This window comes from Mus caroli, chromosome 16 (assembly GCF_900094665.2).
Source record: "Mus caroli chromosome 16, CAROLI_EIJ_v1.1, whole genome shotgun sequence".
Taxonomy (NCBI): Eukaryota; Metazoa; Chordata; class Mammalia; order Rodentia; family Muridae; genus Mus; species Mus caroli.
Genome location: NC_034585.1, coordinates 15,271,278 through 15,295,497, shown reverse-complemented (window position 1 = coordinate 15,295,497; position 24,220 = coordinate 15,271,278). Strand labels below are relative to the sequence as shown.

At 46.9% G+C, this 24,220-nt stretch overlaps 1 protein-coding gene across 1 annotated transcript in view; it reads left to right on the top strand.

The window, feature by feature from the left end:
• Window positions 1-23,102, top strand: part of Cdc45 (cell division cycle 45) — a 30,795-nt gene extending 7,693 nt beyond the window's left edge. The window contains exons 7-19 of the mRNA XM_021184566.2: window positions 1,673-1,721; window positions 5,196-5,257; window positions 6,553-6,603; window positions 8,015-8,134; window positions 8,725-8,856; window positions 9,090-9,188; window positions 10,637-10,798; window positions 16,632-16,770; window positions 16,848-16,931; window positions 18,495-18,613; window positions 18,790-18,866; window positions 21,565-21,631; window positions 22,976-23,102. Coding sequence (XP_021040225.1) covers window positions 1,673-1,721; window positions 5,196-5,257; window positions 6,553-6,603; window positions 8,015-8,134; window positions 8,725-8,856; window positions 9,090-9,188; window positions 10,637-10,798; window positions 16,632-16,770; window positions 16,848-16,931; window positions 18,495-18,613; window positions 18,790-18,866; window positions 21,565-21,629 — 1,159 coding nt within the window. The 3' untranslated portion in view covers window positions 21,630-21,631; window positions 22,976-23,102. The remainder of the gene's footprint in view (window positions 1-1,672; window positions 1,722-5,195; window positions 5,258-6,552; window positions 6,604-8,014; window positions 8,135-8,724; window positions 8,857-9,089; window positions 9,189-10,636; window positions 10,799-16,631; window positions 16,771-16,847; window positions 16,932-18,494; window positions 18,614-18,789; window positions 18,867-21,564; window positions 21,632-22,975) is intronic.
• Window positions 23,103-24,220: the final 1,118 nt, after the last annotated feature.

Here is a 24,220-nt window from a genome sequence, read left to right as displayed (position 1 = left end):
TCAGAAATCTGCCTGCCTCTGCCTCCCAAGTGCTGGGATTAAAGGCATGCGCCACTATGCCCGGCAATTTTGCATTTTTCTACTGAAAACTAGTTGGCACAGGTCTCAGCGTGTGTCAGGCTTACGATACTCCTGCAGCTTCCCCCGCTGAGAGCACAAGCAGGTGCCACTAGGCCTGGCTGTAATCACTTTTTATACTTCTGAATTCACTTTTGGTTTTCATTTGTTGGTTTTTGAGACAAAGGTTTTGTGTAGCCCAAGCTGTCCTCAAACTTGCTGTGTAGCCAAGGATGACCTTGGGCTTTTGGTCCTCCTGCTTCTACTGGGATTGTAGATTATAGGTATGTGCTACCACACCCAATTTATATAGTCCTGAGCTAGCAATCTGCGACCTGAGCCCATTCTCAGGTCACAGATTTTTATACTAACAGTCTTTTAAAAACTTCTTAGTGTTTAAAGCCAGGTGTGGTGTCATACGCATTTAATCGCAGCTCTTGAAAGGTAGAGGAAGGTGGTTCTCTGCCAAATCCCAGGCCAGCTGAGGCCACCAATCATACCCTACCTAACTCAGAGATCAAAAGCAGGGGCTGGAGAGATGGCTTGGTGGTTTAGAGTACTTGGTGCTCTTGCAGAGGACTTGGGTTTGATTCTCAGCATCCATGTGGTAGCTCACAAGCATCCCTAACTCCTAGGTACTCACAGGTACACGTTCATACTCATTTAAATAAATAAATGTTTAAAAATTTTTTTACAGAAACAGCTTAGTATTATTAACACATTAACTGTACATATTAATGGGGTCTAGTATGATGTTTCCATATATGAACATAACCCTCTGGGCTCAATCCATAACACTGGGGAAAAAAAAGAAAGAAAAAGATTTCTACTCCCTTTCTATTTCTTTTTAAAGGATGTTTTAATTTCTTTGTTTGAGTGCGGTGTAGGTGTGTACATGTGGGCAGCCTTGAGTGTTTCTCTTGGTTGCTCTCCATTTTATTCTTTGGAGGCAAGGTCTCTCACTTGAGTTTGGGGCTCATCAGTTTGATGAGACTGGCTGGGCCTTGAGCTCTGAGCATCACCTGTCTGTGCCTCCCCCTCCTAACCCCAGTACACACAGCATCTGGCTTTTTATGTGGACACTGGGGATCCAAACTCAGTTCATCATACTTGCATGGTAAGCATGTTTTATCAGTTGAGCCATCTCCTCAGCCTTTTTATTCATTCACTCATTTACTTATTTATTTATTCAATTTTTTTTTTTTTTTTTGCCTTAACTGTATAGCCCAGGCTGGCCTTCAACTATTCAAATGTCTTGTCTCAGTCTCCTGACTCCTGGGATTACAGTGTATACCACATTATCAAGCCTTTTTCTCTGTTCTTTAAACTATAAGTTACTTCACTTACTTTATCATTGCAAATAATGTACAGTTAACAACTTTGTGTATATAATAGTGTGTCTTCTTTTTTCTTTTTCATTGCTTTGAGGTAATTTTTCAGAAGCAAGAGTCTGAGACAGGCCTGCCTAAGGTGTATGTGTACAGTCTGCTAGAGAGTCAACAAGTGAAAAAGTAACTCTTGGAACTGTTGGAACTACAGTTCTAGCCTTTTTCAAAAAGTTTTATCTTCTCGTCCTGCTGCTTTCAGTTAAAGATACCATTTTGTGTTGTTACAGGAAAGACATCCTCTTTGACTACGAGCAGTATGAATATTATGGGACATCGGTAAGTATGAACAGATCTGACACACTGTAAAGTTTTCACTCCAAGGATCAGAGTCCTACAACAAGAGAGAGCAAAGGTTTCACAGCCAGAAAATCCTGGTGCTCGTCAGAGGTGCCTCTGGGTGGGCGGTGCAACCTCTGCGCTGTCACCCTACTCCTCTGGAAACTGAGTGGCCAGATGCTTCCCAGTGTACTCTGGTTTGCCTCGTGGTTTTCTTTTCTCTCTTTGTGGTATTAACAAAAGTGATACCTGCCCAGTAGAAATCGATTTTCTGAGAAGAGGACTTTTTATACAGCCCTGCCTAGCCCTGAGCCTCTGGCTTCAATTGATCCTCCTGCCTCCTCCTAAATAGCTGGGAATATATTTGCATATTGTTGTACCTGCCAAGATAAATTTTAGATGGTAATGGGATTCTTTCTGCTTCCTGGCCATCTTGACATGAGCTGTTCTTTCCCATGCCTTGGTGGTGACTGAAATTGTAATCTAAAATAAATCATTCCCCCCTTGTTTAAAAACAAAAACAAAACCCAAATTCTTGCCTTTTGCCTTTCAGTTTCTGTAGCATTGAGGATAAAACCTAAGACTCAAATATACCAGGAAAGTACTTACCACTGAGCCACCCACCTCCAGCACTTGCTAATTAATTTTAATTCTAGAATCAAGGTAACCTTTATTTCATAAAGTAAGCCAGGCATGGTGGCACACAGCTTTAGTCCCAGGACCTGGAAGGCAGAGATGGAGGATCTCTTGAGCGTGAAGCCAGCCTATTCTATAGAGTGACTTCCCTGATAGCCAGAGCTAAACAGAGAAATCCTGTCTCAGAGAGAGAGAGACAGAGTTCTAGTTGCTTCACATTTGAGCTGCTCTGGACTACTGTCTGCTTCACAATCATAGTGGTCTAAAAGAGATCCAGAGAAACCAACATGCTCCACAGTGCAGCTAGGCTAGAATGTTGGGCAAATTAGATGTATTGGATGCTGCTTGTTGTGTCTTGTTTCTGTGGTGTTGGGTAAACCCATCCTAGGTCAAGGGCACAGGTACTTCTTTCAGAGGCAGTTGTTAGGGTGGCCCCTCAGGCTGTGTAGCAGCCATCTTCTTTAAGAGGCAGTTGTTAGGGTAGCCCCTCAGGCTGTGTAGCAGCCATCTTCTTTCAGAGGCAGTTGTTAGGGTGGCCCCTCAGGCTGTGTAGCAGCCATCCTTTTGTTCATCATCAAAATTACCGAGTAATGGAGCTGTGAAGATGTCAGTTAAGAGCAGCTCAGAGAGGGCAGATTTGTTTCCCAACACCTACATCTCAGCTCATAGCCATCCCATGGATTCAGGTCCAGAGTATCTGCCCCTTCCTCTGACCTCTGTAGGTACCAGGCACATACATAGTGCACAGATACATTCAGGCAAAGCACTCACACATAAAATAAATCAAATCTTTAAAAAGACTGATTAAGTAGGGTGTGGTGGCTGTTTTGGTTGGGATTACTAATGCTGTGATGAAACACTGACCAAAGAAAGCATCATTGGAAGGAGAGGGTTTATTTTCAGCTTCCACTTCCAGGTAATAATCCATCTCTGAGTGATGTCAGGGTAAAAGCTCAAAACAGGGCAGGACCCTGTAGGCTGGGGCTGATGCAGAGGATGTAGAGGAATGCTGCTTACTGGCTTCCTCCTCCTGGTTTGTTCAGCCTGCCTTCTTGTAAAGCCCAGGACTACTAGACCAGAGATGGCACCACCCACAATGGGCGGGGCCTTCCCCATCAATCACTAATTAAGAAAATGCCCTATAGGCTTGCTTACAACCTAAACTTATGGAGGCATTTTCTCAATTGAGGTTCCCTCCTCTCTGATGACTGCAGCTTGTGTCAACCTGACATAAAACTAGCCAGCACAGTGGCACACACCTTTAATCCCAGCACTTGGGAGGCAAAAGCAGGAAGATCTCTGAGTTTAAGGCCTGACTGGTCTACCTAGAGAGTTCAAGGCCACCCAGGGCTACATAATGAGACACTCTCTAAGTAAACAAATAAATAAATATGTATTAATCTCTGTGCAAGAAGATTAAACTATGGGATTACAGTAGTATGTGGCTCTGTTAACATTGACCAGGATTTAGGGTCTTTAGTAGCTGTAGAAGATATATGGTTCTTTTTTTCTTTTTTTTTTTTTTTTTTTTTTGGTTTTTTGAGACAGGGTTTCTTNTCTGTGTAGCCCTGGCTGTCCTGGAACTCACTTTGTAGACCAGGCTGGCCTTGAACTCAGAAATCCGCCTGCCTCTGCCTCCCGAGTGCTGGGATTAAAGGCATACGCCACCATGCTCGGTTTAGATATATGGTTCTTAACACGTTAATTTGATGTAGGATTTTTGTCTGATTGTTTACCTTAGGATAATGCAAAAGTGATGTAGCTCAGTACAAATCAAATTTGTTTCAGTAAAAACACTGTAGTTAGTCTTCAGCTTTGGCCTTAGATCTTGGACTCTTGGTATTATATTTCCTATGTCTCATTTATTTATTTATTTATTTATTTATTTATTATTTTTTTAAGATTTATTTATTTATTATATATAAGTACACTATAGCTGTCTTCAGACACTCCAGAAGAGGGCGCCAGATCTTGTTGTGGATGGTTGTGAGCCACCATGTGGTTGCTGGGATTTGAACTCTGGACCTTCGGAAGAGCAGTTGGGTGCTCTTACCCACTGAGCCATCTCACCAGCCCCCTATGTCTCATTTATAATTGAAGGTTTACCATCCTTTGGTTCTCTGCTCAGCCCTTGCAGTAGATAGAGAGGGAACTAATACACTCTCAGAAATGATACCTGACTTTCTCCAGATCCCTTGAAAATTTTCTCCCTGGAGGAAATCCGCATCTCGTGCTAAGTCAGCTGGTCAGACACCCACTGTCCTCACAGTCTCTCACCAAACTCAGACCTTCCATTCAGGTTGCTTACGTCTTCGATCCTTGAACAGCCCCGTTAACCTTTACAGGGAGTCCAGAAACCCCTCCCACTCTAGTCATGTGACCAGAACCCGAGCCCTTCCTCATCTGGGTCTGAGGCCGCCTCCATGCAGGAAGAATGTGGATGCAGCGTGGACAGTCAGGCCACAGGGCCTCCCGACCTGTTTTCATGATAGCCTTGAGCATCGCCTGAGATGTGCAGCCTTCCTTGCACAGTGCTATGCCTGGGCTTCCCACTGGGTGGCACTTTGTTTCCATCCTTCATGTGCTACATGATTAAACACAAAGATGCAGATGACATTAGATAGCAGAGACTGATGTTTGGGGTCAGCAGAATTACTCTGTCATCTTTCCCTCACTCTGATGGGGACTTTTTTTCTCACATGCTGAATAGCTTGAATACCCTGATTTGCAGGGTTTCACTGGGCTCCTTGGCTTGGAGCCGTCCCACTGTCCTCACTGTGTGGCCCCTTCTGTAACTCAGTTGCTTTTGGCTTCAGGCTTTTTTTGTTTTCCTTGCAGTCCGCCATGGTGATGTTTGACCTGGCGTGGATGATGTCCAAGGACCTGAATGACATGCTGTGGTATGTAGCACACATACACAAACATGGAAACCCTGCTAAACCATGTTGGGAGTCCTGCCACCAGCTAAAGTCACTGTCACATGGACAGTCCAGTGCTTCTATGAGGAATGTTAGGTGCAGCCCCTCTCTGGGATGACTTATAAGCCTCGTCTTCCAAGGGTTAAGTCTGAGGCTGGGGGATGGTCGTTGAGGACAGTGGGGCTCCGGGTCAGCTCCTGTCTCTGCACCCTTGATGCTTACTTAGCCTTATGCCCAGCAAATACAGTAAGTGGAGGTTTGAGTGAGATCGACCTTGGTAGGCATTCTTGCAGCCCTGGCACTGGTACAATCCAACTCAGAATTGTCCCTTTCTGCAATTTCCCTGTCAGACTGTAACCAGGGCCTTGAGCACACAGACCAGTGAGCCTCCCAGTCACTGTCAACTTGATTGATTTTGAAACAGGATTTGGTCTTTATAAATGAGAAGCATGTAATTCTGGCCTGGCTCTGCCTCCTTGGCCCCTTGTTTGTGGTCCTCGTTTTCTTTGCAAGCAGTATACCAAGGTCCTTCAGGTCTGATCACCACAGTGATAGTTATATTGGCTGCAGAGAATCAGGACAGGTTAGGACTTTGCCCTAGGCCTTTACTTTTGTCCAGGTGTAAAGATGCCCGTCTTTTGGCCCCACCCACTCTCAGCTCTTATTCCTCTGCTATGCCTGTACTTACTCCTAACTGGCCACTTGCGAAACATCTGCTCCCAGCCAGGTTGGTTACTGCTAAATACTCAGTTGCTTTGGTATTCAAGCTAAATTGGTTTCCTCCTAGATCCAGTAGCGACCGGTCTTAACAGGAATCACAGAGGCCTGGTCCTGGGTGTGTGCAGGGTTCCTTTAATAGGATGCTTTCTTTACTGGATGGATTCCCTTATGCTTTCTTGTTTAACTTGTGATGAGTCCTTTAGATCACTTGTTTACATTGGTGGCTTTTCTCTGACCCAAGTATAGTTTGTGTCTACCCAAGCTTTGACCTAGAACTGGAAGACTGACCTTGTGTTTCTTCCAGTATCTCAGGGGAAACTTTCCCTAAGATTTCCCCATTTTTTAAAGATGGAAGGTGCAAATGTCAACATTTCAAATTACAGTAGAAAAGAAGCCCAAGATAATTATTCACAAATTAGTGGCAGGGCACAGTGAGTTTTGGGGCCATGCTAACAGGACACTCCTGGACTGTCCATCAAGTCACTTGGCTCCAGGATACATAACTTACCAAGTCCAGGCACCTTGTAGCTTTACCCCATCATCTGCTTTCCTTCCAGGTGGGCCATTGTTGGACTGACAGACCAGTGGGTGCATGACAAGATCACTCAGTAAGTGATGGCCTCCGTTTGAGGGTAGCTCTGTGCTCTGTGCATGTGGCAGCCCCTGAGTCAGCACAAGGACATGGGAAGCAGTATCAGTGAGAAGTCTTACCGAGAAGGAGGAGGGGTGGCTCTTCTTGCCTGGGCTCTTAGCCTTAGGACCTTTGCTTATGGCCTAGCTTGGCCTCCTTACAGCCTGAGAAGTCCACTGGGTGGAGCCAGCAGCAGCAGCAGCCGTGGCCTAGAGACAGGTACTGAGATGTAGCCTATGCACACTGGAGGTTAGGGGAGAGAGATGGATGCATGTAGGGAAGGAAGGAAGGAGAAGAAGGCCTAGGGCTCCTGTCAGGGGGGATGAGTTTGATCACAAAACAAGAGACTTACAAGAGGGTTGGCAAGGAGCAGAGTCGGATTCTCTGAGTGTGGCAGGCTCCTCTTCTGTGGACTCTGTGAACTGGGAAGGAGGCCGAGCTTTGAACAGGCAAACATAGGCTCTCATTGTTTCCCTTGGGACTGGGACGCAGTCCAATGTCTTGTGGTTATCAAGTAGGACTTGTAAGAGAGTGAAAAGGCCAGGCCTGAGCCCACAGGAGGGTCATTACTCACTGCCGTCCACTTTTCACCTCAATCCTTGTGCGTCTGTAGAAGGCCCCACGATGTATTAGGCCCTCTGCGTGGTCAGAAGTTTTAAAACTGAAAACTCAAGCTCTGGTCAGACTTCTGTTGCCCGGATCGCCACATTGATCCAGCCTCCAGCCTTGCTGGGCCTCAGTCCCTTCTCTGGATGGATTGGGGTGTGGGTGAGATAGTTTAAGAGCAAGAGCGTCTGTGCTCTTATGGAGGACTCGTGTTCAGTTCTTAGTTCAGCACCCGTGCTGAAAGGCTTACAACCTCCTATGAGTCCAGCTACAAGGCTTCTGATACCTCTGACCTCCAGGCACCCACCCACACATGGACACAAACAATTAAAAAAAATAAATTTATTGTTTAAAAAGATGGCACAGGGCAGGCGTACAGGTGACATAAAATCTAGAAATGACAGTACATGTAACATGGGGACCATATCCTGCTCTTGGCCTCAGGGGAGATCTTCTTGTTACCATCCCAGTTGGTGGCCCACTGAGACCTGGATCAGGACCTGCCTACCACATCTGCACTTGCTGGCAATATGTGTGCTAGTCTGGACTCTGTATGTGGATTATTGTTCCAGGGTCTAATTGACTGTGTGAGCTAGACACCTGGCCAGCCCCCTGCATGCTGTTTTCCAAAGGTATCTCAGTACCTAAAGATGGGGCATAGCCTGGCCAGAGAGCACCCTGCCCAACTCGGTCTCTAGCTTTATACCTGAACAAGCTTCTTCAACCCTCCTTCAGGAACAGCTGGGGAGGGAGCTGGTTCAGCCAACCATGCTTTCTTACAGAATGAAGTACGTGACTGATGTCGGCATCCTGCAGCGTCATGTGTCCCGTCATAACCACCGAAACGAGGCGGAGGAGAACATGCTCTCTGTAGACTGCACCCGGATCTCCTTCGAGTATGAGTATCTTTGCAGCTCAGCCCCTTGGGGTTTAGGCAGTACTCGTGGCTGTTAGCATGTTGCTCAGCAGATGCTTTCTGTTTCGTTACTATGGTGATAGAGCCACCCATGCCCTCCTATGCCAGTGTGATTGTGGTCTATTTTCTGGCCACAGACAATGTCTGAGTCATGCCGCAGACTCCTGAGAGCTGAAGCAAAGTAGACTGCAGTCCCTGGGCCCTAGACGTTGGGAAGGAGAGGCACTGATGGGGACAAAAAGCACCAAGTGTCCAGTGGAGCGGTGGCAAGGCATCAGCAAGACTGCAGAGTCTATCTGGTCCTGGAGGAGAGGCCTGAGACAGGACTCAAGGGGATATATGCATGTTGGTCTGTCAAAGGGAGAAAATGGCTTAACTTCAGCTGCTCCCTGCATGAGTCAGAGCTCTGAGGTCTACTGCACTCAGGCAGGCCCCAACAAAAGAGAGTCCCACAAATAGGGATGTCCACTAATAATTCTGGGTGGGTCCATACCAACCCAAGGTTGTAGGCCACTGTCAGCTCCAGGTAGGTAGTAGGCAGTGGGCACCACGTGTGTTCCTTGACCTTGAACCTAGCCTCTGCCTGGTACTGTATCAGCACTGGTCCCTCCATGAAAGTCTGTACAACACCAGCTACACAGCAGCCAGGTTTAAGCTCTGGTCTGTGCATGGGCAGAAACGACTCCAGGAGTTCCTTGCAGACATGGGGTAAGTAACTGCCTTGCCTGTAGCCCCTTACCCTGTCTTCACCCTGCTGTCGCAAAGCAGCCCACTCTGACGTGACTTACTTGGGTGTAAAGTACAGTCCCTCCTCCATGTCCTAGCATATAGTCTGAGTGCACCTGTCAGGACACCCCTGGTGGGCATGCACAGGGACCCCACAGCAGGCCTCTTCTCTGCTGTCAGTGTCTTGTCTCATTCATACAGCTTGCTCCCTCCAGGCTTCCCCTGAAGCAAGTCAAGCAGAAATTTCAGTCCATGGACGTTTCCTTGAAGGGGAATCTGCGAGAAATGATTGAAGAATCTGCAAATAAATTTGGGTAAATGCTTTTCTAGATTATGTTTTTGTTTTCCTTTTCCTTTTCCTTTTTTCCGGATAGGGTTTCTGTGTAACCCTGGCCATCCTGGAGCCTCAGTCTAGCCCAGGCTGGCCTCTGCTGGGAATGAAAGGTGTCATCCATCATGCCCAGCATGGACTACACTTAGAAAAAGAGCTTCCCTTTAACCATCCACCTGCACTGATGCAAGAGTAAGAGCTGGCCCCAAAGATGTACAGACCACTGGGACTGAGTCAAACCTAACCGAAGGAAATGTTGGGTTTTCTTTGGATTACAGATGTACTTTCTTGCTGGGCAGTAATGGCACATGCCTTTAATCCCAGCCTGTGAAGCAAGGGCACATGGATCTTTGTGAGTTCAAGGCCAGTCTGGGCTACAGAGTGAGTTCTAGGACACAGGGGAAACCCTGTCTCAAAAAACCAGAAAAAAAATGCACTTTCTTGGGCTGGAAAGATGGCTCAGCAGTTAAGAGCACTGACTGCTCTTCTAGAGTATCCAGGTTCAATCTACATGGCCTCTCACAACTGTCTGTGACTCCAGTTCCAGGGGCTCTGACTCTCACACAAATGTACACGCAGGCAAAGCACCAATGCACATAAAATAAGAATAAATTAATTAATTTAAAAAGAAAAGTGCATACTGCCCTTCCAGAGGACAGACACCCTCCCACCCCCAGCTCCATGTCTATTGGCCCATAATTGCTTGTAACTCCATCTCCAGAGTATCCTATACCCGTTTCTGGCCTCTTTGGACATATGTACACACAGACACATACATTCACACAGTGAGTTCATGAAAATAGTAAAAAGACCCTTACGTTTAGGTTTTTTTTTGTTGTTGTTGTTTTTCTTGTTTTTCGTTTTTTGTTTTTGTTTTTGTTTTGAGAAAGGATCCTGGCTATAGTAGAACTCACTATATAGACCTTGTAGACCAGGCCTCGAACTCACAGAAAGTCTGCTTGCCTCTGCTTCCTGAATACTGGGATTAAAGGTGTGTGCCACCACATCTGGCATGCTTAGGGTCTTTACATTCTGGCACTATGATGTAGACAGATAGACTGGAATCAGAAATGAGGCACAGGGGCCGGAGGCGGGCACACTCTTTCCTACCAGGTCTTCAGGTGCCACTGAAGCCCAGTACCTGCCTGCTCCTGCCTGGCAGGCTGACATTACAACATAAATGAGAATTTTGCGCTACCCTAGGCCTGATGGCTATGTAATGTTCATTGCTGAAGCAGCCACGGTCAGGGCAGTTGGCTTCAGGGCCTGCATGTGTGGGTGTTTTGGCCTCCCTCATCCTTTAAGCGATGGTCACAGTGAGCATTCTTGAGAACATGTGAGTAACTTAGGGTATCTTTTAGTCTGGTCTGGTCATACGAGCTGTGTAAAGTTGAGAGTGATAAATAAGCACATCGCTTCCTCCCTGGACAGGATGAAGGACATGCGTGTACAGACTTTCAGCATTCAGTTTGGGTTCAAGCATAAATTCCTGGCCAGTGATGTCGTCTTTGCCACCATGTCTCTAATGGAGAGTCCTGAGAAGGATGGCTCAGGGACAGACCACTTCATCCAGGCTCTCGATAGCCTCTCCAGGTAATGGGTATGATCTGGGTAGCCATTCTGTGACCTCAGCCTTACCCTGCATAGAGACCAATCACAAACATGCTTGAGAGTGTCTGTCATATGGGAACTACAAGGTTGGAATCCCTACCACTGAGCAAGCTGTTTCTAAACTGCTAGCCCGGCTCCAGTTATTATTATTGTTGTTGTTGTTATTATCATTATTATTATTAAGATAAGGTCCCTGTAGCTCAGGCTGGCCTCACATGCCTTCGATACATAGCCCTGTCTGGCCTCAAATTCATGCTCCTTTTTCCCGAGCCTCCCAAGTGCTAGGACTGGTGATGTATGTGTGCCACCATCCTCAGTGCCCTGGAGTCCTTTTCATTCCCTTTGTGACTGTCCTTTTCTCCCTCTGCCTTCTCAATCTCTTAAGACATTGTTTTCACTCTTGGTTTTCTTCCAGTTCTTCATTTTTCAATTCCTTTATCTCAAAATCTCCTTTTGTTTTTCAATCATGAAGTTGGACATTCCCAGTTGTGATGTTTTGGAGTTGTGACTTTCTGGTATATTTGTATGTCAAAGGTGATCATCTCCTCATAGTCCTGGTTAGCCTTGAACTAGCTATGTCGATAGACCAGGTTGGCCTCAAAGTCACAGACATTCACTTGTTTCAGCCTCCCAAGTTCTGGGATTAAAGGCATGTACAACTATGTCCAGCTTCTCATTTGTCTGTTTTTGATGATTTGGTGGAGACCAGACTATAATGTTTATATAAATATTTTTAATTTAATTTAATTTAAAACATAGGCTTTACAGAAAGGCTAATTCAGATTACTAACTCTGTAGAACTCAGTAGAACTGCTTTTTCTGTTGATTCTTACGCAAGGTCAAAAAATATAGGACCCTGCTTTCTGGGTTCCCTCAGTTCTGTCTGTCTGTCTGTCTGTCTGCCCTCCCTCCCTTCCTTCCTCCCTCATAAATATTTAGTTTTAAGATATAGTTCTTGGCTGGGCAGAACTTTGGTGGTGCACATCTTTAATCCCAGCACTCAGGAGGCAGAGGCAGGTGGATCTCTGAGTTTGAGGCCAGCCTGGTCTACAGAGGGAGTTTCAGGACAGCCAGTGCTGCACAGAGAAACCTTGTCTTGAAAAACCAAAAGACAGACAGACAGACAGGATGCAGCCATAAGTTGTGACTCCTCCCTGTAACTCAAGAGGTAGAAGCAGGAGGCTCAAAAGTTGAGAAATAACCAGTTTGGGCAGTATGGTGAAAATAGAAGACACATATCGTGTACCCCCAAAGAAGAGCATGCCCAGCACTCAGCACTGTGCAGTCTTCAAGTTCCTTCATTTCCTAGAAGAAGCTCTGTACCCCTTAGCCATCACCTTTCAGCCCTTCTAGCACTGAAAACTGCCTCTGCAGACTGCCCTTGTTAGCATCTGTATGAGTGATGCTCAAGGTTCCTTGCATCTGACTTCTGTAGCTTAGTGTACTGGTTTATGCTTGTATAAGGACTTCTCTTTATCATAGATCATGATCCATTGGATGAATATTCCACACTCTATGTACCATTTTGTAAGCTAATAGACATGGGTTCTTCTACCTTCTGACCATCTTTCTCAGTTGGGTACAAGCTTTTGTGTAGTTGTGTTTTCACTTTTTGTGCTGGAGTGGAATTGTGGGGTCATGTGTGTTCTTGATGTCACCTCCTGGGGAACGACCAGGCAGTTTCCATGGTGGCAGCTCCAGGTCCCACCAGCAGTGTTTGAAGGCTCAGTTTTTCCATGTCTTTACCAGCATGTGTGGTCTGTGTATGGAAGTATGTAGTGGTAGCTTGTGCTTTTGGTTTGTATCTCACTATGGCTAACGATGTGTAGTGGTTTTCCATGTGCTGACTGGCCATTTGTGCAGCTTGTTTGAAGAGCTGTCTATTCAGATCCCCACTTGTAAGTTAGGTATTAATTTTGATGGTGTCCACATCATCCAATTTTCCTTTTGTTTCTTGTGCCTTGGGTGTTCTTAAGAAACCATTGCTAAACCCAAATGACAAAGACTTCACTTGCTTATTTCTTCTAAGCATAGTTTTTGCTCTTACACTGGATGTATGATGACTCTTTGGACATCGGTTTTTGTTGTTAGTACAAGAAGGTATACAATTTTATTCTTTGTAAAATTTATTCCTACATTTATTTGTGTGCAGAGGTCACAGGACAACATGAAAGTTCTTTCCTGCCACCACGCAGGTCCCAGGCTTGAACTCAGTAAGCGTCCCACTGACCTCCGACTTCACTCTCTTTAAATTCTTTTTCTCCTGCCATTGAACTAGTTTAATACTTATATTAAGGATCAGTTGGTCATAAGCATAAAGATGCACTCTACCCTGCCAGCTCTCTTCCATCCAGCTAAAGGTTACGAGCCTTGTGCCAGGACTACACTGTGTGTTTTGATTGCTGTGGCTTTATAGCATATTTGAACTAGGAAATGTGACTCTTTGAATTTTCTCTTCTAGGATTAGCTCTTCTAGGTAACTTGAATTTAATCTTGGGATCAGCAGTTCACCAGGCCCTGAAGAGATCCATTTCTGTTTTCAATCGGTAGATTACTCTGTTTTGGGAGCACGTGGAGCCCAGGCTAGCCTTGAATTTGATGCATAGCCAAGGATGACCTTGAATTTCTGGTCCTCCTGCCTCTGCCTCCCATGCACTGGGATTACAGGCATACACTACTTCACTTGGCTGAGTATTGCCTTATTAACAGCATATAAACTTTATACTTATTGTTACAATTTTAAAATACTATTGTGTGTATGTACACAGACACGTACATGATGGGGTAGGTGTGTGTGGAGATCAGCAGACAATCCTGTGGATCTGATCTCTTCCCCCTAGATGTGATTCTGGGATGAACTCCGGGCGCCGGCTGGTGCAGCACTCCTCACCAGCCCCTTCTTTTGTTAGCTTTTACATAACTGTTCAGGTGTGTTCTCAAGCTCAGTTTTGGTGTTCTCAGAGCTGCTACATAGAAATGCAAGCAATCTTTGTTGTCTTTATCATGTGTCCTTTCCCACAGCCTTGCTGAACTCATTGCTCTAGCGGTTTTCTGTGGATTCCCTAAGCTTTTAGATGTATGAGATCCCAGAGTCTCTGGATGGCACCGGTTATGCTTCCTTCCCCGTCTGGATACCCTGTACTGAATTTCCTTGCTTGCTGTGCCAGTCTGTCCTCCAGGACAGCAGTGTGGTCCCAGTGCATGCTGTCTGTCTGTCTGCCTGCCTGCCTGCCTGCCTGCCTGCCTGCCTGCCTGCCTGCCTGTCTGCCTCTTCCTTTCCTCTTGTTTGCTGTGAAGGGTTAAACCCTGGGGTCTGGCACATGCTAAGCCCGTGCTTCCTGACCACTCTCAGTCCCCTTCTTCCCTTTTCCTACAGCTCCCTCCAGCCCTCTTGCCTCGCTGTCAGCAGTTCTCAGTGAGGGGCAATGTAAACAGGAGCTCTGGATGACTCCTGCCGCTCCACTGCCCTGGCTCCACACTCCTTACCAGGTTCCCTTGAACTGTAACATGGGTCCACGGAGTTCGCTTTGTCCCCTTACACTCACCTGCTGTTGAGTAGTAGGGCAAAGCTCCCTCGGTCTTGGCATCCAACTTCCAATTGCCCTGCCTATCACTGATCCCCAGCACCCACAGTGATGCGGGCAATATGACGGACTGGTGTCTCCTCCTTGCAAGTTAGAACATATGTGTTTGCTTCTGTAATCTATGTACTCTGTTTTGTTGTTGTGTGGTTTAGTGATCATTTGGTTTTGTTTTATAAATCTTTCAAAATTGTGTTTTGTGTATGAGTGTTTTGCCTGCAGGTCTTTGTGTGCAGCACATGCATGCTTGGTGCCTGAGAAGGTCAGAAGAGATTGTCAGCTTCCTAGAACTGAGTTATGGACAGCCATGAGCTCCATGTGAATGCTGGGAGTCAAACTCGGGTTCCCTGAAAGAGCAGACAGCATCCTAACCAGTGAGCCAGCTCTTCAGTTGGAAGATGGGATTTAGTTGCTTCCTATTTCAGATCTGTTTCCTGCCGATTTTCTCCCCAGTTCTTTCAACAAGTACTTGTGGGCAGCCAGAGGCCAGTGTTGGATGTCTTCTTTATTTAAGTTCTCTACCTTAGTTTTTGAGACAGGGTCACTCACTGAACCTTGAGCTCATCAATTCAGCCAGCTGGCCACACAAGCCACAGGACCTGCTGTCTCTGCTTCCTCAGTGCGCGGGTTATAGGCATGTGCCCACTGTACCTGGTTTTTTACGTGGGTGCTAGGGATAGAATTTAAGTCTTTGCACTTGTGTGGCAAGCACTCTGACTGAGCCCCCATATGTCGCCTCTTGGTCTGGCCCTGCAGCTGCTGAGGCCCGCTGTCACCACTCCTGTCACCACAGATGTGTCTTCCTAGAGCACAGTTCTCAGAACACCTTGAGAGAAGGAAGCACATACAGTGAGCATCCTGTGTCCCTCTGTGCCTTTTTCTGCCCTTGAATGATCTGTGGTTTCGCTCCTAGAGTTCAGGCTGAAGGCAGTTCCCTGTTGGCTGTAGGTTACATTGTGCCCTGTCCTTCAGCAGCCAACACTGCTAATAAAAAGTGGGAGTCCTTTCAATTCTTGGTTATTCTTGTTTTTAATTTTTTAAATGTATTTATGTCCGTTTTTTCAGGCTGCTATCAAGGTTTATGATCCTCCTGCCTCAGCCTCCCGAGTGCCAAGGCTGTTGCATGTGCCATCACACCTGGGTCTGATTGTTGTTTGTGTGGAAATGTCTAGTTCTGTCCACTAACAGACAGACGCTTTCAGATCTGCTCTAGCTTGTGTCCTCCGTTGTACTGAGTCTGAAGTCCAGTCGCTTCAGTTCATGGCCTCAGACTCTGCGGCTCCACGGTTGCTTTTCGTATAGTTTCATTAGCCCTCCCGATGTCAGTGCTTCCTAATCTTACGTTGCTGTCTTCCTATGCTTTGCATTTTCCGTGGATTTGTTCCGTGGAGCTTGTGGTAGCTTTTCTGTCCTTTGACATTTGAGTAAATGATTTATTTCTTTCTGAAGTTTTCATTTCTGTCAACACTTCTGCTTTCTGACCTTTTTTTCCTAGTGTCCTATTCTTGTTATAGGAATGTTAATGTTTGCCCAAATCTCTCAGAACATAATGGAGTCATTTTAAGTTTCATTTGATCTCTAACCATCTGTTTTTACTGGGATCTTCCCCTAACCCCACCCCACCCTCACCCCTCTTCAAGCCATAAGTGGTTCTCAAATAATCTAGTGTTTTGTGTTTAGGAAGCCATGGAATCTTGACTGAGCCCTGGATGTCTGGGTATAGCTTGCTGGGCACAGATGCTTTGCTTGAAGGCCAGCCTTACTTCTCTAGAGTCTTCATTTAAAATATTCAGAGAGGCACATCTCTTATCTTTTGAGTGGATGCGGGAAGTCTTTATATTTCCCCCACCCATTGCCTCAGGTACCCTGTTGGAACCCTCCAAGTACCTTCTTGAGTCCTCCTTATGTGATCTCTAGATTCCTGTTTTGTAGCCCAGACTAGCCTCAAATTCACAATTTTCCTGAATGCCGGGATTACAAGTATGTACCATCATACCCATGTACCTTCTGTCTTTTGATCCTAGAGTCTTATGACTCTCTTGCTCCATCACTGGGTTACACTTTTTTAAATTGTTCCTTCCTTTCACGTGAAGAGGAACTCAAGGGGGAGAGAAGATACATTTTTACTCCTAAACTCGTTCTTGAACCAGGAATCAAGCAGTCTGTTTGCCCTTGGCATTTTAACAAGAGTACCCAACAAGCATCACATAAGCCCTGTGTCTGCCCTGTTTCAGGAGTAACCTGGACAAGCTATACCTTGGTCTAGAGCTCGCCAAGAAGCACCTCCAAGCCACACAACAGACCATCGCCAGCTGTCTCTGTACCAACCTCGTCACATCCCAGGGCCCTTTTCTCTACTGCTCACTCATGGAGGTTAGACTTCCTTACCCGGGCAGTGCCAAGCCACACCCCCTAGTAATCCCTTCTAATCAGCTGTCTTCCCCTTCCAGGGCACTCCAGATGTCACCCTGTTTTCCAAGCCAGCATCCTTGAGTCTGCTCAGCAGACATCTGCTCAAGTCCTTTGTGTACTCGGTGAGCACTTGAATGGAGTGGGGATGAGGTGGCAACGGCATGGGTACAAGAGGACAGGCGTCATGCTAAGCGCGTGTCAGGGGTGGCCTAGGGTTACCCACACTGTTCAGCAGCTGTGAGACTGGATATGCTCCATATTTGGGGCCATATTTTACCTCACCTCACCTCTAGGAGCCTTCCAGTTTCCTACAAGCTCTAGAATTAGCACTCACTAGTTATGTTGCTTGGATAAGTAGGAGGGGCCCTGGAAAGCTGTGGGGCTGGGGCTTAGGGTCATCTGTGACAAATCAAGAAAAGATGGAGTTAACAAGGATTTGGATAATGCCTCTGTAGGTTTGTGGCCCTAATATCTTTTTTTTAGAACACAGTCTAACTCAGTTGGTATTTAGACAGGCCCCAACCCAGCTACTAGAGGACTTCTCTCAGGCATGGATGCAGAAAGGATAGTTGGTGGTGATTTCAGGATGAGGTTTATGAAGAGAATCAGGAAGTTGAAATTTACTCAGGCTATGAGTCAACCAGTAAAACAATGATGTTAACGTTCTGAAGATAATTAATGCTGTCTCCATGGGCTCTGCCTCCTCAGACACAGCCAGTCTTTGATCACAGCTATCTCAGGAAGATTGGATATATAGCTCAGTACTGGAACCTTGCCTAATATGTGTGAGGTCCTGGCAGTATATATGATCCCCAGCACCAAAAAGAATTCCTTTGAGAAACCTGCAAAAAACAAAACATGCAAGTGAAGTGATGTGTCAGCATTGCGTTGGGTAATATAAGTGCTCTAGAGATGATTCAGTGTAGAAGAGGGTATGCAATTATATATAAAATTATATATAAAATTTACACACGTGATAGTGTCTTCATGAGAAACATGACACTCTTGGATTTGGGTGTTCACAGGGGTCCTGGAACCAATCCCCTACCACCTGCTAGGAATGATTAAAATGTCAAAAGATGAACCAGACTAAACTAGAACTTTGCAATTCTGTTGGCTTCATTCAGATCTCAACCTCATGTATCAGTTGTGAGAAAGAATTTCTGACCTCTGCACCTCTCTTCCTTATCTGTAGAAGACAGCCACTTCACAGGTCCAGTCAGTTATCAGACATTGACTTAACACCCACTAAGTGCCCATTTCTCATGCTGGGTTATACCTCAGGCCTGTGTAAACCACGACTGTTAGTTGGTCACTTCGATGATAGTGTGAGGGGGAAACCTCAGCCCCTCTGTCCTAACTGCAGGAGGTCCCCAGTTTCAAACAGAGGCATACACTGGGAGGAAGGAGAACAGACAGGAGTGTTGGGAGGTGCTCCTAGAGACCTGGAGGTGGTGATTGGAGAAAAGCAAGGCTGGGGTGCGAAGAGGGTTGAGCCAGTAGATAATTGGATGCTGAGAGCCAAAATATCAAGTTGGAATTTTAGCATACCCTCTGGTGACTGCATCCCTGCAGGCTTTAGGGGTGGCCTAATGCTATCAGAGTTTCTAGGAGCTGAGCAGTGTGCTCCACCCTGCAAGCTGAGAATGACCATGCTGTGACCAAGAGTGCTCCTGTCTCCATAGACAAAGAATCGACGATGCAAGCTGCTGCCCCTGGTGATGGCTGCCCCGCTGAGCGTGGAACAGGGCACAGTGACTGTGGTGGGCATCCCTCCAGAGACTGATAGCTCGGATAGAAAGAAGTGAGCAGCTTTTCCATGTCCTGGGACAACAAGGCTGAAGGCCCTGGTGTGTCAGCACATTGGCCACCAACTCTGCAGAGCCTAAGTGGCTTTTGCCCTTCAGTGTCTGTGTCACTGGGGCCAGATTGGGAAGGGTCTGTTGTCTGTCTCACAATGTGTCTGTTCTGTGCCTTTAGCTTTTTTGGTCGGGCGTTTGAGAAGGCAGCAGAAAGCACCAGCTCTCGGACTCTACACAATTACTTTGACCTCTCAGGTAAGTGTCTCTGCCCAGTGGCCACATTTCTGCCTTCACACCTTCCAGGCCAGCATTGGCCCTGGAGGGAGGCAAGCTGGTGATGGAGGTATCCAGCCAGCAGTCCACCTTGCCCTTCCAAAACAGCCCTCGGCAAAGCTGCCTTTATAATTCTCACAACTCTTGCTGGGAAGGCATAGGCCTACATGCAGCCTCACTACCCTGCTCTAAAATCATTTCCCGCCCTGAGGGGCTCACTGGGCAAGCCAGTCTCCATCATGTACAAAAGGAAACAACACAGCCTGTGGCAACCCAAAGCTGGCACCATGAAGGCAATCTTACCTGGGGCTCCAGCACTCTACCCTGCGAGACAGTTTTTGCAACTGTTGGGTGAGTCAGAGAGTGAAAGGCGTAGTCCGGTGACCACCAGAGAGAGCAGCACACAACTTGGTTCATGCTTGAGCAGATTTACCTTTTTTTTTTTGAGACACAGGCTATATAGCCCAAGCTAGCCTAGTTCCTATAATTTTCCTGCCTGTGCTTCCCAAGTGCAGAGATTATAAGCTTGGGGCTACCAAACTGGTCTGTCTTTTTTTGTTGGTTTAGTTGGCTGGCTTTGATGTCTTGGTTTTTTGGTTTTTGGGGGTTTGGTTGTTGGAGGGTTTGGGGGAAGACTATTATTGTTTTTGTTTGTTTGTTTTTATTTTGTGAAGTCTCTATAGCTCTGGCTGTCCTTGTCTTATTTTTGAGATGGGATCTCACTGTGTAGATGAGGCTGGCTAGAGCACACCAAGATGGAAACTGCCTCTGCCTGCCAAGTGCTCGGGTTAGAGGGCTGCACCACAACACCTGGCCCGTCTTGTTCTTGCTCACATCTTTTTTTTTTTTTTTTGCTTTATTTATTTTACTTTATGTGTATGAATGTTTTGCCCGCATGTGTGTCTGTACACCATGAACATGCCTGTTGGATCTCCTGGAAATGGGATTGTAGATGGTTGTGAGCCACTGTTTAAGTGCTGGGAATTGAGCCTGGACCATCCTCTACAAGAGTAACAAGTGCTTTTAACTGCTGGGCCAACTCTCCAGCCCCTCGCTGATACATTTTACGGTAAAACAGACTTGACTTGACAATGCACTGCTGTCAGTGGCTCCCTAGGCTGCAGAGTACAATAGCCTGGTGACTTCCACAGGCTAATTCCTCTCAGTGCCATGTCTGGCACTGGAAGTCAAGGTGTCAGTATGACTGGCAGCCTCTGTCCTTAGCTACATAGTTTCTTCTTTCTGAAACTCCTCTATGTATGTCTATGCCCAGATCTCTTCTTACAAGGCCCCTAGTATTGTGGGTAGGACACACCCTCAACACCTTATTTTACCTGTTTGAAACTCCAGACTCAAGGTGTCAGATAGTAGAGTTAGGGTTTCAACAAAGGAACTTGGGGAACACAACTCTCTGTTTCTTCTACTTCTTCTTTTATTATATATAAGTACATTGTAGTTGTCTTCAGATGCACCAGAAGAGGGCATCAGATCTCACTACAGGTGGTTGTGAGCCACCAAGTGGTTGCTGGGATTTGAACTCAGGACCTTTGGGAGAGCAGTCAGTGCTCTTAAATTCTGAGCCATCTCTCCAGTCCCTCTCTGTTTCTTTTTTTAGTTTTGTTTGGTTTTGTTTTGTTGTGGTGGTGGTGGTTGGTTGTGGATAGGTTGGTTTTGTTTGTTTTATTTTGAGACAAGGTCTGTAATGTAGCTTTGTTTATCCTAGAACTTAACTCTAGAACAAACAAGGCTGTCTTCAAACTTACAGAGATCTGCCTGCCTCTGCCTCTGCCTCTGCCTCTGCCTCCAGAGTGCTGACACCACTATCTATGCCCAGCTACCTCAGTATTTTATCTGCATCTCTCAGCAAGGGAATTTCTTACATTACCATGCTCTGATACCCCAACACTAACTTGTCTGTGTTCAAGTTGCCTGCAGTGTCTCAGGCAGGCTTCTTTGGGCCAGGCAGCTGTAGCTATGGCATTGTGGGGTTGGTCCACCATGAACAGCAGCTCCTGATTCCTGCCTGTGATGCGAGTGGGAGGGTTTAGGCTAGAAGCTCCCTGGATTCCTCTGAGGGTCGAGAACTGGAGGTAGGAAGTGTGGAAGTAGGTATGGTCAGTATAAGCCTGGTGGGCAAGGCTTTGTACTCTAGGGAGCTGGCCAGCAGCACGGAGCACCCCACTCTTGGCAAGCAAGCCCTCTTCAGTACCTGACTTTGCTTTACCATACCTGCCTAACCCTGCCTGCCCTTCCAAACACAAGTATTTTGTGTTGGGTCCTCTCCAGAAGACACTGAAGCTGAAGTACACCACAGAGCAGGGCCGATGTGGCCTGCACCACTGTGGGGACAGGCATTAATGCCGGTCCCTGTCCAGGTCTGTGTCAGGGTTGTCACCTGCTTGGTGTTCCCTGTGCTGCCTGACATCATTTACCCCTGCATGCTGTGGAGTCCTTGCAAGATAAGGCTCTGGACTCTCCACAGTGGAGCCGACAGATCTAAAACAGGAGTACAGTGGGAAAGAGATGAAACCCAACACTGCAGAACCTCCAGGCCTGCCAGGAGCCCACAGTGTGGAATGCCAGGAGAGCTGTCAGCCTGAGGGAGGAGGGGGAGGCCACGTACCATGCCTTGTTTCTCACTCCTCCCTGCTCATGGGATGTTTTCCTTTCATTATTTCAGTAATTGAGCTGAAGGCTGAGGACCGGAGCAAGTTCCTGGACGCTCTTGTGTCACTGCTGTCCTGAGGGTAAGCATGGGCGGGCCAGGTCCGCGGGCCCAACTCCTGCTCTTGTATCTCTCAACAGAGGCGTTTACTTGTGTTTCCCGTCAGAGCACAGTCTTGAGATTTTTCCCAGGAATGTCTGACCTAAGAATGCCAGCAAGGCCACAATGGAGCGCTTTTGAGAAAGATTAATTAATTAATTAATTAATTTCATTAAGCACCTTTGACACCACCACCACCCTCCCCAAAATGACCTCAGATTTTCTCTCTCATGCCCACACCATGGGCTGAGCATCATGTGTGACATACAGGTTATCTAGTACCAGCCCCAGAGGTCACCCAGAGTCTCTTACAGCCACAGCCACAAGCCCCAGGCTGGGGCCCACAGAAGTGGCACTCTGGGCTTTTCTGCACTCAGTCTTTAATAAGAAAGCAAGCTGTTGGTTCCGCATGGGCTCTCAGCCCATTGTGGCTCAGAACACCTCCCTAATGAAGCCCTCACTATTCTCCCACATGATCCTTCTTTTTGAGGGGCCACATTGGAAAGTGGAAGTAGTTTTCTCCTATGCTTCTGTGAACATCTCAGCCTCCGTCTGGCCGAGCAGACTTTCCAAGCCTCTGATATAAGGAGCTTTCAGGCTGAGGCTGCTCTATCCATGTTAAACCCAACCTATAGGGGAACAGATTGGCCTCATGTGGCTCAGGAACTTCATTCTGTCAAGATAGCATGAGCACTAGGGGCCATATTAAGGAAAGTGTCTAGACTGGACCTGGAAATCCTTGGTCAAACTTGCAGGTAGTCAGCAGTGACTTGGGCCAGGTAAGTTTAACTTTAAATTAGTCTAACTCCAAAAAAAGGAGCCCACGAGTGGCAAGTGTGTACTGAGCTTGTGGGGAGCAATACGGGCCAGGGCTGACTGGAGGCAGATCTCTCCTGCACTGCCAATAGCACTGCTATGTGTGTCTGGCTACCAAGCAGGGGTGTAACTGGGAGGGGAAGGAGAAGATGTTACATGATGGGGGAAGCAAGAGACTGCCTGGCAAGGGAAGGAAGGGGCCCTTGTATAGAAACCATGAAGCTGCCCGGGCAGGACAAGTGGTCAGCCAGGGTCTGGAATTGTAGGAAACCAGGTGAAGGGGGTCTGGGTACTTTTCATGCAGATAGACAGTCAGACTTAGTAAGGAGTGTGGAAGGACAGTGAGTACTTCAATAGATATGGGATGACCTTTTACTCCAAACTCACCCTCACCCTCTGTTGAAGCTGCTCAGAAGCAGCAGCCCATCAGGCCATGGGAAGGCCCACTCTAGTTTGTTTGAAATGGAGAGAAAGGATGAATTGTAGGAAACCTTTTTTTTTTTCCTTCCAGAATTCAACTTCTCCAGAAGTGACCTCCTTTTCCTTATTTATATCTCCTGGCCACTATTCAACTGTAAGATAACATTTGAAATGTGAGACTATATGGTTTTTAATAAAATGTTGGATGTTTTATCCCCTCTGGGTCTGTGATCTTATTGGAACTTAGAAGCACTCTGAGCCTTCTTGGGATCCAGGGAAACCTTGTTCCGGTGTCCTCTGTGCTACATAGGAGGCATAGAGGCTTCTCTGTTCAACCCTGGGACAAGGTCTCCCCATCTGCTCTCCTGGCCTCCTGATGGCAATGGGCAGAGGCTGGGCCCTTCAGTACTAAGGATCTTCACAACCAGCACCTGTGATGGCCACTGCCCAGCAATGCCAAGGACCTGACTCTGCCTGCCTGACTCTAGCAGTATCGCCATCTTGGCCATCCTTCTATCATGGCCTTCAACTTGCCATAAAGGATCTCTTTAGGTGCCTTGTCTCTGCAAACAGAGGTCACATTGCTTTGCAAATAAAGTATCAGGGGGAAGGCCTCAGACCAAGGAGGGCTAATGGATGAGTAGGGTCAACAAAACAGTGTCCCCAGGCTCTGTCAACATTACTCACACCCTACTCAGAATATCTCAGCTGTAGTGGATCTCTGGCCTCTTAACACCTTCAGGGAAGCAAGGGTCTTAGAGTGGTGGAGCCAACTGTCATTGTCCCTGGAGCAGGTAAGTATAGAGAGGTTGGATGGTGAAGAAGGGGATATAGGTACTAGAAAAGCAGACATGGTAAAAAGAGATACCCACTTGTGGGCATCTGAGCTCCTAAGGAAGGCAGGATGGCACACAGTCCTAGAAGGAGGGGTTATTCACAAAGGTTTCTCTCTTTGCCCAGTTTGGTTTTGTTGTAGAGTGTTTTGTTCTTTGAGACACGTTCTCACTATGTAGCCTAAGCCATTTTAAGTATTCCAAGTACTGATGAATAGTGTTAAGTCAGTGGTGAGAAGCCCAGGCTGCCCTTCAGGAAATCGGGGGGGGGGGTCCGCAGGTGGGAGGTGGGTAGGATTGGCCCTCCTCCCTGGACCACCTATAGTGCCACCAGCCAACTGCCTTCACATAGCCACCCTGGCCATTTGGAAGAACTCAGAGCAAGCAGCTGCCTTCCCATACTCTATACTGGGTAAAGACCTCTGTGGAAAGGGTACACCACCAGCCAAGTGTGCCAGCATAACCATACACTGGCCTGGTAGGGCACAGGGCCAGATCTAGGA